Source organism: Bombus impatiens, unplaced genomic scaffold (genome assembly GCF_000188095.3).
Source record: "Bombus impatiens unplaced genomic scaffold, BIMP_2.2 scf_0296, whole genome shotgun sequence".
Classification (NCBI taxonomy): Eukaryota; Metazoa; Arthropoda; class Insecta; order Hymenoptera; family Apidae; genus Bombus; species Bombus impatiens.
In genome coordinates, this window is record NT_176715.1 from 524,857 (window position 1) to 537,316 (window position 12,460).

The following is a 12,460-nucleotide window of genomic DNA, read 5'->3' on the forward strand; positions in this document are numbered from 1 at the left end:
GCACCTAGCGAGACTCCCTCTACGTCTAAGGCAGGGACTACCGGGTATAGCCTTACTGACGAGTCCACCGGTAGTCCCGGGACGAAACACGAATTCTCTTTTCACCTAGCTCCAACTACACTTCCTACAGGTCCAATCAACAGGATGACTCCCTGATACACCATCAGGGAGAAGACGAAGGAGTACGAATAGATGGCCTCTCTGGATTGTCCTACCAATCGTCAGGACGATCACCATGATGGAGGTTTTTAGCCGATATGAATCCGACACTACCCGGCGCCCTCTCCCGGGAAGTGACGACTCCCCTTGTCTTCAAGGTCCCGGCGTGACTCTTTTAGTTTTGCAGCACACATGTTTTTCAAGACTCTCTTGAAACAAATCTCCGTGTACCTACTCGTCTAGTCAATTACTTTCTCAAATTATTCGCTAAATTTAAGGATAAAATTATCTGGGCCAATGCCCTTCATAGAATATTTAAAGTAATAGCTTTTTCTTCCGGTCATACTGGTGGTCGTAGCACTCGAACCCGAACCCAACCCGAATCTCGCGGAATAATATACCAAATGGATATTGTAAATTCGTAAATACTAAAAATAACGTAGATATAATAAATAAGATGCAATTTTTAACGTTGTTTGCGAGAAGTGTAACGAATGAAATGGAACTTGTATTCTGTAATACGATAAAGGAGTTTATTATATTTCATTATCCTCATAAATTAGCTATCTGTTTGACATTATATCTATGTTAGAACACGTATGATGATGATGATGATTATCATTTCTTGAGTTCACACCGGCATAGATCTTTGTTGAGTTTAAAATAGGGCAGGCAGTTATCTTCGCCATAGACATCGTTCTTTGTGCTGTCGAGGAAGCAGAAAGGCATCTCGTTCCAGCAATCTGGCCGCATTGAAAACTATAGACACAGAAAAACAAATAATTAGAATCGTAAAGGTAAATTAAATACATCTTATAAATATAAAATTTATATGGTAATTTTGCAATAAATGAACCGCATCTCAAAACAGTTTAGAATAATATTTTTAACCTCCAAGTAAAAGGTTAGAACGACACTCATAATGTCTAAATAAGTGCTCGAATTGTGAATATTATATCGTACAACCATTAAAATACGAAGAGTTATTTTAGCATAAAATACGAATTAACAATTTATATTACATCTTACAACTTTACCTTAAAATTTTCTATTATTTAGGCTAATTTTTTGCACGTGAATAAACTTTTGGAAGTAAGTCGTTCATTTCTTAAGAAGTGAAAATATTAATTGCGTACGAGCATAATGAAATTAAGAAATTAGTAAAAAGAAGACTCGATTAGCTTGATTTCCGAGAGGCTCAAATGAAACACTGCAAACACGATTATGTGTGTAAACGAAATACTTTATTAGTTTAATCGTAAGTTTGATGTTTTGAAATAGAGAAGATTAGATATGCTATGAAAGGTATATATCTTTTCACACTCGGTACAAATAATTATTAAACGTTACAAAAATATGATTAGTTGTAGAGGTAATTGAAAGAAGACGTATTCTCAATAACAAATATATAGTAGATTAAGTGGAAATTAATAAAATATTTTATATTAATAGTTTCTATCGTTGTAACATCTTATCTATTATCCTACACTGTATATTAAATCTATTCCGATTATTCGTTTTTTCGTTTTCTTAGGGAAATGTTATTTTTCGCGAACACAGACAGTATAAAATCTTGAAAGGTGTTTCAAGAACACAAAAAAATCTAGCAAAGAATCGTAAGTAGCAATATGGGTATTTAAAACACGAACAAAAATACAATTTACCGCACATTTTCGAAATATATCTACGTATAGCGAAATTTATAATATTCCCATTTACAGTACTTCTAATTAATTCTACTACTATTGAAAACAATCTATTTATTGCTAGACCTACTAAAATTCAAAGAGGAAAAATATTAAAATTCGATTTAGCGATCGGAGATGGTTTAATTGATATCGTTGGAAACTGGGTACAAGGATAATACATATAATTATAGCGCTTTATAAACTTTGCTTCTCTAAATTAAGACACTAGAAATGAACGATATTGAAAACGATACATTTCATATTCATGTAATACGTAATTTAACGCCTTTGTGAAGTATAAAGCATTAAAAAATATAGAAAACAATATTACCTGGCAATGATCGTAAATTATCACCATTTTGGACGTCGACACACAAGTGTTGACATTTTTATAATAATGGCGGCCAAAATCGCATGGAAGTTGGATATGCAAGTCGTTGGCAAATCTAATCGAGAAACTCGAATGATCGAGTGTCTCACTGACTTGTGTCACAGGTCCATTGCTGTGTACCAATGCTGCAATAGTTGCGTTCAACTGGGTCTGATCATAGTAAGGAAATCCATCTCTGGCAAGGGTTCCTGGCACAGCAATGCCCATGATTAACAGCATCGAGACCAAGAACACCATGATCAAGTGTGCACTTAACTTTCCAAACATCGTGTCACTCAGTGTGTCACTCAATAACTTATTTCTAGTTTCTCCGTGTTATATATGTCTATTGTAGTTACCACTTATCGCCATGATAAACTACTTATCTTTGTTCATTTAGCCCCGATATCATTTTTTAGATTTTCTTTCCGCTTCTTTAACGACAGCAATGTAAAAAATATCAAACGCTAAGTTCCGTCTGTTATCATATTTTATTAGTCGATGAAAATTTTCTCTCAATTGCAGAAATGACGGATAGATGTCGTAAGCAAAGATGAAAATAAATCTTTTTGGCAAAATAACAGTATAATAGTTTAATCTGTTTCACCACCTGTCTATCGTTTGAGTCCGAGCATGTGACTTTTACTATTTAGCCGTATTTTCTCTGTAATGTACATAATCTGATTTCAGTAACTCTAAGTCACGCCGGTATTTGCTGAACATCTCGATTAACTTCATCTTATGATCTAACTATTGCTTGTAAGTGATTCATTCGATGCTACGAAAAGAATAGATTCGAAAATTTCAGTGCAAGTATTCTTCGAACCGTAAAACAAAAACCGCAGAGAAACAAACGATACTTACGTCTGATTTGTATGGGATTTTGACGCAAACGCAACATAGTCGAGTTAAATTGTATTTTCTTCGTCACTGAAATTATTTATGTACAAGATTATTCAAACTCTACTTGTAAATAGATGAAACAATTTGTAAGAATAAAAACGATTAATTAATTGCAATCATATCGGTATATCGCTATTTTGCAGAAACGAACAACACTAGACTACAGATTTTGATACAATTTCATATTTTTGGTACAGTTACTAAAGAAACGGAACATCTGCATAAAGATATCCCATTAATACATGAACATCCGCTGCCTAGTTATCACAAATGTATTTTCAATCTTATAAATTAATTTCCAACATTTGATTTAATTGAAAAAGTAATTCTGATTCGTTAAAGCAAAGTACAATTAAACATTTTTACGAATTATAGATAAATACCGATTAATTTTGTTAAATGAAATTTTTCAGGATTCACGTTTTATATTATGTATATGTGTTTTTAGCACAGTTCTTGCAATTATTGGAAATATTTGAAATATCTACGAATGAAAGTTTACGACTCTCTACTTTCTACTACTACAAATGAGCGTCTAAGTTGATGTAGGTATGTATTTACTTTGCAGATGAAAAATCTCACAATTGCTGCATCGTTTTCAGCGCGTTAAGTGTAACAGAGTGTAAAAATGCCACCTGTTACTGACTTTATCGGCGTGACACCGTTAGAAACGATGACATTGGTTACGAGCTCACGTGCCTACATCTTTACTGTTAAAACTTTTCATTCATCGATTCCTTCAGATACCTACTCTTACAGTCAAACGGTGTATTCATGTCAAAAGTATCTCAATTAATATTATAAGTATCTAAATAAACGAGGCATACGAATTAAAGATATAATAGAAAAGCTGTAGCATTCGTATAAAATACGCAATGAGAAGCATTCTTGAACGATTACAAACGAAGAGCGTGGTTCTGAGTAAGTCTGACGTATCATGCTATCATAGCAGTTCTGTGACAGGCGCACTGACTCACCGGCTAACCAACTAGTATTTGTCAGACCGTGATACGATCGGGTCTGTTTCGCGATTGTAAACTTTAAATGTTGAAATTTATGTCTCGTGATGATATATTGTGATATTTGTGCCTGTATTTGTATAATATGATGCTAGTGAAATTATTTATTGTATTTATGTGAGTGCTTCTTTTGTATATTTTCTTATATCCAAATAGTTGTAAAGAAGAAACAAGCAGGTGTTTATCATTTACCAAGCGCGGTAAGTGTCGAAAACAATTCATGTTTACCTTTTCAACCTTGATAATCGTGTACATTGTATAATCAAATGCATTATAATTGTTTATTCATTTCGTCTAAACATTTTGTTAATAAATAAATATGGACACAGGATTTTCCTGAGTGAAGGTAAAATTATGTAGACATTTTTAATCACTATTGGTGTTTATATTAGTATTAATAATAAATAAAATGTCATTAATGAAAATAAATTTTCCTATTATCTAAGGTTATAATAGGATAATAAATCAAATATAAAATAGATTTATGTATTTCTACAGAAAAGGATTAATTGTTTGTTATAATGTAAAAAGAAGATTAAGCATAAATGGTAAAAAACAACGATTGAATAGTTAATTTTATTTCCTTGATATTCTAAATTATCACCGATAAACTTTCTCCATTTTTATATCATACACAAGTCTAAGCACGTATGCTGGGCCTATAATCTCTCTAATAGTAAATGATTGAAATAATACCACAAGTAGAAGTACTATTTTTAAGGTACTATTATATTTATCTATTTAGTTTATCCCTGAGTTTAGAAGTTAGATCATTTCTCTTTCTTATTTTAAAGAAGCGATAGGGAGTTACAAAGAGGAAAATTTAAAAAGAATAAGAGTACGATCCATTAAAACATACAATTGCAGTGAAACATTCTATTATGCTCTTGTAAGTTATAAGTTATTGTTTCAATGATCAGTACTGATGATTTTTAACTAACAGTTGCAATATAGTGGCATTTCAAATATAAAATGATTATGGACATTTATGTTTCTTTTTTACAAACAAAGTTAAAATCAATTTGTCTAAATAACTTTATTTCAGGCTACCTATTTTATCACAAATATTAAATACTTAAAATGATATTATACATACATGTATATACAGTTGAAAATGATATAAATAATATGAATGAATTGTGAATAAGATAATTGGAACTTTGGGGCAATATATTAATAGAATTGTAAAACTCATACAAACTCGTACATAAGTACCTTTATTATGTTATAAATGATTTATGTTGTTCAAACAAGAGTTTAGTAAATATATACTTCAAAATGATTTCACTTATTCATTGTCAGAGGAATAAATAGAGCAAGATTTTAGTTTCTTGTTAACTAATCAGTTAGTAGATTCTATACAAAAATTATAGCATAAACTTTTTCAGTTATTAAAGTTTATAAGATATCTATTTGTACGATAAGATAACTTTGCCTTGATAAGATTATACCCCATTTGTATTGTGATTGCCTTTACCATAGTTTGGTAGAAACTATGCATTTACTACATAAGGAAGTAATTTCTTACATATTTATAAGTATGTATAAATTATATATAGTATCCATTATATTTCTAGTGTTGAATGAGTTTTAAATGTATTGAAACATTAATAAAGGAGATGTGTCTCTTAATTATTAAAATTTGTTTTATGTATAATGATTGTTATTTACTTTTTAGATTTCAATTCTAACAATTATTGGATTGAAATATTTAATTCATAATTATATCATATTTGATCAAGTCCAAATTAATTCAAATTTATTTTGTATGGTTAGGACTGGATCTTATACAAGACATTGTACTCTTATTAGTTATATCAATATATTATATATAACAGTTATATAAAAAGGTGTATTTATATCATTAGAACTGATTATATTATATCATTGAAAAGTCAAATAGATTGTAAATAAACAATTACACGTAATCTGTATAGTATATTTTTTGCCAATTGTTTTTTCTCATTGCATACCTCATGACGGACAGGGAAATAAATAAACAAGATTTGTAATAAAATATTTAATGAAAAAAATTTATAATATACATAAAGGTAGAGTAAATACACTGCTTGTATGCTCCTAGAACTTTCATGGAGATAATTATTTATAAATTGTAATTTATTACTTGGTTGTTTTTTTACGGTTTTTTGTTGTCTTCTTACAGATAATCCTATTGAATTTCATTCGATTAAATATAGACTAGATTAATATTTCTATAATGCAATCATTATATAAACAATATATATTGCACCTATAGAATACACGATACGTACATATTTCTTAATTTTCTTACCGTATAACTACAATGAGATACAAAGATATAATTACGAAATACTTTATATGCATATTATTGCATGTATGATCCAGATGTTATAATTGTTCGGGAAAATTTAAAGTAAATAGTACAAAAGACTTTTTCCTTAAGGGAATAAAATAGTATGCAAAAGATTTTAGTTAATAGAAGAATATAAAGTATATCTGCTTATTTTGAATAAAAATATCGGCTTTTATTCGAGGCATATTATTAAAAAAAAAAAGTAGTAATAAACGATATCCGTAATTTAATTCAAATTCATTAAATTTCATTAAAAATAAGTTATATAAAAGCGAAGTTTAATAAGACTTTGCAGTCATGATTAAATCGTTTAAGTTTCCTAATATAGATAAATGCTTTTTTACTTTCTATATCAAAACAGGATCTTATTTTGATTATTCTAATGAAAAATTATTAAAATTTTTATTCTTATTAGATTAAAATAAATAAGAATTTTATATTTGAATATATAAATTTATATGTATATATATATGCATATTTTTTTTAGCTTCACATGCAATGTTTAAAACGATGACGAACATAACTCTTGAAGAAATATTGACAACATTGAAAAGCCGGTTATCTGTGTTTAGCACGGTATAATTTGTTACCTTGAACTCAATAAATTGGACGAGGTGGAATATGCCTTGAAAGAAATAATCGTCGCTGTTAACGTTACTTTGCTATGTAAGAATATATGGAGTCCGTTCGTTCTTTATTATACGCGGTTACTGGAATATTCTCCCGAAAGATATCTTCGATAAAAACACTTTTCATAGATTTTGTTCTGACAGAAAGAAAAGGAGAACAATTGCGTATATATATATATAGAAAAGGCAGGTCTCATCGATTCCAACGACTTTGATATACATACATATGTTATCAAGGTCAGTATCCTAATAATAATCATAATCTCACGTATGCATATGTTGCAATAAAAACGTCAACTCGGTAAATGTATACAGATACTGGCTATATAAATTATAGATATAAACAAAAGACAAAGATTAAGTCTGGGTTGGGCAAATTGCCGTAAATGCAGATGTATGTAATTTTGAGCGAATAGAAGCAACGCTGAAACGACGTCCGAAGGGAATCCTGACTTCTGCGTCGATACAAGTTGATCCTGATATTCATTCGTCGATACAGATTTGTATACATTGTAACACGTATCGTGAAATGTAGATGTCGATGGCTGCTATGCATAGGTGAGCCGTCATCGATGCGTCGCGTTATGTTTACGTTAGGTTTTCACGTATCGTGCTCGTTATGTACAGTGGAACTTTGCTTATCCGCACCTCGTTTATACTTTATGCAAACCGGTCTTTGTTTAGCTATACTGTTCAGTTATATGAACTCATAACTAAGCCTATTATTCGAACGATTTGTCCCTTCACACGTTCGGATAAACGAAGTTCAACTGTATTTCTCCTTTGATTATTTGAATTATTGAAACAAGCCTACTCAAATATACTTACGAACTGCAAATGCTTCTGTGGATAGTATTGTATTTATGCGTATATAGAACATTAAAAATATTTCATATAACGTTCTTAAAACTAAAGTTAAAGAACGGTTACATACATATATGCAGGATGTCTCCGGATTATTCATCGTTTCTACATTGTAGCAATCTTTTTGCTCAAAATAAGCAAGTATCAGACGACTTATAGATTGATGATGATACAGAGCGCGATTTTCACTGATCGTTTAATAAATTTTACAAGGAGTAGCATAAATAAGCATAAATAAATTTTCAGACATATGGCCAATGCAGAAAATTTTATTTTTGTTTCAGATGTATCATTGGCAGAGTCAAAATGTTAAAGTTTCCGGAGTGGATGATATGGTTTTGCTCCCGAAAATTACCGAGGATGCTATTACCGAAAATCTTCGAAAGAGATACATGGATGACTATATATTCGTATCCTTAAATAATTGTTACAACAGCAATAATTCTTTATTCTAAGGAATATATCGTTATACGTATTATATGTATAATTGAAATATCTAATATAATGTAATGTTTAATATATATGTATTAAAGAATATTATATTAAGATATATTAAGATTACGGTAAGAAATTTAATAATGTACACGTGTATAGTACACCGAAGCTCCTGGATATTTGCGGAATAAGATGGCCGAGAAGAAATTTATGGTTTTAAGAATACATTATCAATATCAGATATGTAAACTTTTGGTTTAAGGAAGTACAAAAGATTAATAGCATAAAAGATTAAAAGGTTAAAGGAAGAGATATTATTTTTAAGCGATGATACTTTCAACGGCAAATCTGTATAAGAAAGATTTGTATAATAAACTAGAAAATAGTAAATTAATCTTTTCGTTGCTGAAAACGTCATAAAACGACCTATGTTATTATGTTACGCTTCTGATTTTGATGTTGCAAATAAGATCATATTAATTTCCTTAATAGCTATTAGACATGTATTGGTCCTGTATTAGTATCGATTAATCCTTTTAAGCAAATGCCATATTTTGGAGATAGGGAAATAGAAATTTACCAGGGTGCGGTAAGTACCAAGCGTACGTAATTTACGTAGTATCTAAATTATAAACGTCATAGTCGTATGAAAAGATTTTAATTTACGATACTTGCGATTAAATCAATTTTCATCTGTTTCAGGTACCATATGAAAATCCTCCACATATTTATGGATTAGCAGACAATATGTACAGAAATATGTTAATCGATAAGGAAAATCAATGTGTTATCATCAGGTAAAATATATGTCCTTGCATGAAAATAGTACTTCTAAAATAATTATTTTGCTCTATGAGGTTTAAAATATGCCAAGTGCTTAAATTTCCTTAGCTGCTTAATAATCAAAAATAACTACAATTTGAGAAGAAAGATGTTGTATAAAATGAAAAAGACAATGGACGTATTATTACTTTAGACGGAGATATCGTTTTTATTGTTTTATGTATGTATTTATATGTCCTGTTAATGTGTAATGGTTTATGTATATATACGAAGGATCTATTAGTGCGTTATTGATCGTAGGGAGATCTGCTGTCCGAAAATGCTTGGAGCGCACCAGCTTGTATATGCTACGATTTACTGTTGCAATCTGCTATTGTAATTCATATGGAAATCTCTTTCGCTTAAACGACATATCAGTAGCATACAGGTGTATAGTAGGTAGCAGGTAGTAGGTAGTAGTTGTACATGAGACTATATTTAATTTATAAATTCTTTGCGCCAAACGCGATATAAAAAACCTTGGCCAATATCTATAAAGGCATATCTTGTTTTCTTCAAGATTATTTCCTATTTGCTCCATCACAGAATGTTGTTATCGAAATGTAAACTGATACTGAGGAATGAGATTATTGTTGTGAATCATAGGTTTTAGCTATTTCACGATAGAAGTACCTTTGATAATATTGCGAGTAGACAAATTGGTCCTACAAGAATACGAATCATTTATCACAGCTTGGAAATACATAAATAATTAATGAGAATAACGTTTAATCGCACGTAGAATAGATTTTTGGCAAAAAAGTGGTTGTCTTCTTTGTTTCTTAAGTTCAATACGGCCTTTATATCTGCTATGATTAATATTAATAATTTTGTAATTTCACTATATAATTTTTGCCTTTTTCTTCCTGACAAATTGTAAGTTGTCTTTTATCAAAACTACTATACTTTCCGATTCGTGACACATTAAAATAAAATTTCTTAGTATATTATAAAAGTATCGGTGTTAATTGCTTCTAGAGTTTAGAGAGTAAGTATACAAAATAATTATACATAGAAAGTCAATCTGTTTCGTAGGTCGTAAGGATTGCTAGATTTTCTGAACGTAACGAGAAATAAGACAACTTCTTGTTAAAAATCTGTCGTACGATTAGAAATTATCGTTAAGAAGAGATAGCTTAGGTATTTTCAAGCTTTATAAATGGTTCGTATTTTCACAGAATAAATCACCATGATATTCAAATCATCCTCGCTGATACAAAGCAGCAGATACAGAGATAGTGCTATGTACGTATAATAATGTACGTAACTGTGCACTGTACTCGTGTACGTACAATATGTACTTCGACGTATTCTTCGAAAGTCTGGCAATTTTACTCTCGCAATACTAAATAAACAATAATGTTTGTAGTCGGCAGAAAATAATGCGTAATCAAATTATTTTATTTATTTCGATTTTACAGTGGAGAATCAGGTGCTGGTAAAACAGTTTCAGCAAAATACATTATGTCATACATCGCGAAGATTAGTGGTGGTGGTACACACGTGCAAAAAGTAAAAAACGTCATTTTGGAATCTAATCCTCTTTTAGAAGCTTTTGGCAATGCGAAAACTATGCGGAACAATAACAGTAGCAGATTTGTACGTTTCATTCTAGATTCCTTTTATTTTATTAAGATTATTTATTCTCGTTACTTATTTATTTTATTTTAGCCGTTAGTTTTGTCACTAATTTAAATGAAAGTAGAAAATAAATATCCTTAGGAAAATAAGCAAGCATTTTTTAAAAATATATTTCTTTCAGGGGAAATATGTAGAAATGCAATTCGGTCCTAGTGGCCAACCAAGCGGGGGAAAGATTTCGAACTTTTTGTTAGAAAAATCGAGAGTCACTTGTCATAATATCGATGAAAGAAATTTTCATGTATTTTATCAACTTGTAACAGGTGCAAACCAGCAAATGAAATGTAAATATCAAATAATCTTTCTTATTATCGTTGGTGGGATAATTACAAATTTATTTGTTATATTTTATTTTAGTCATACCTCATGTCTCATACAAGGTATTCACTCTAATGATCTGCAAAGTCTTTTTCGTTACGAACCGCAAAAACTTGAATACTTTCCTTTTCTGTTACCGTTTACGGCGTGTGAAATTGTACAGTTTCCGTTTTATGATAAGTTATCATTAATTTTGCATCGTATAAAGTACGAATGACTCATCAACGTCTTACGAGAAATAACGAACAAACTATATACGTAGCGTTTGCAACATATTGCACTAAAAAATTGTTCATTTATTTGTAACATTATTTTAAGTTGTACGTGTTGATATCTATTTGTATACCTTTTTTACATCGTATGATAAATTTCCTACGAAGAAAAGATTGGGCAATCGTATATTTTACTCATAAACCGCATTTCGAAGAAAACTTACAGGAAAGTTACAGGAAACTTTTTGAATTATATATTTCTTTCCTCGTATTGTTCGTTAAGCGCAATTAAGAGAGAGATATAACTTGTCTGAGCTATATGGAGCATTATTTTCACTGCTACAAGTTTTTAGTATTACGTGAACAAAAATTGTTAGGCTTTTAGCAATGTAATATTTAGAAAGAATCGTGTAACTTCACTTTAGAAAATTTTACGTAATCTTGAATGTTGTCATGAGAAAGCAGTATTTCAAGAATGTTTGCTTCCTGTTATTCGTTTTAATAGAGATATATTTTTATTAACTACCTTTTTATCGGATTTTTTTATCTTATATTGGACTTTTATATCGGATTACATGACAAAAAATATCATGCAGACCGATACAGTGAACACCACATTGTATAGCATGAACCTTGACGCGATACAGACGGAGACAAAAATAAATGGACAGAGTGCGAAAATAGGTATGAATGAAGTTTCCTTGAATACGTCTGTATAGAAAGATATCTAAATATAAATTTCAATTATCTATTAAATAAACTATATACTGTAAGGATGCATAATAAATAAAGCTTAATTATACAGGGCGGTTGGTAACTGGCGGTACAAGCGGAAAAGGGGTGATTCTACGCGAATTTTTTTTTTTTTAAATTTTTCCATCGAGACAACGATCTACAGTGAGATCCGTTATAACGAGACGCGATAAAGTGCACGCGTACCGAGCCAAAATTCAAAGTCGATTTTCTCGAAAACAAAGCCTCGAACGAAAAATGTTTATTGTATATTTTCGGCTTCTTTTTTCGCGTAGAATCACCCCCTTTCCGCTTGTACCACCAGCTACCAAC

General features: G+C 30.5%; 2 protein-coding genes across 6 annotated transcripts in view; one reads left to right on the forward strand and one right to left on the reverse strand.

The window, feature by feature from the left end:
* Positions 1-670: 670 nt before the first annotated feature.
* On the reverse strand, positions 671-2,571 carry LOC100744019. The gene is made up of 2 exons (XM_003488895.3): positions 2,179-2,571; positions 671-918 (listed from the first exon to the last, which is right to left on the reverse strand). The coding sequence occupies exons 1-2, from the start codon at positions 2,503-2,505 to the stop codon at positions 778-780; spliced, it is 468 nt and encodes a 155-aa protein (XP_003488943.2). The 5' UTR covers positions 2,506-2,571; the 3' UTR covers positions 671-777.
* Positions 2,572-4,071: 1,500 nt separating this feature from the next.
* Positions 4,072-12,460, forward strand: part of LOC100744134 (unconventional myosin-If) — a 44,593-nt gene continuing 36,204 nt past the window's right edge. The window contains exons 1-7 of one of the 5 annotated variants that reach the window (XM_033320348.1): positions 4,072-4,339; positions 6,962-7,340; positions 8,252-8,377; positions 8,902-8,991; positions 9,105-9,199; positions 10,646-10,823; positions 10,987-11,149. In XM_033320348.1, coding sequence (XP_033176239.1) covers positions 8,252-8,377; positions 8,902-8,991; positions 9,105-9,199; positions 10,646-10,823; positions 10,987-11,149 — 652 coding nt within the window. In that variant the 5' untranslated portion in view covers positions 4,072-4,339; positions 6,962-7,340. Of the gene's footprint in view, positions 4,340-6,961; positions 7,341-8,055; positions 8,105-8,251; positions 8,378-8,895; positions 8,992-9,104; positions 9,200-10,645; positions 10,824-10,986; positions 11,150-12,460 lie in introns of those variants that run through there. The other 4 variants (XM_012384742.3, XM_024367123.2, XM_033320349.1 and 1 more) reach the window with 4 other exon arrangements.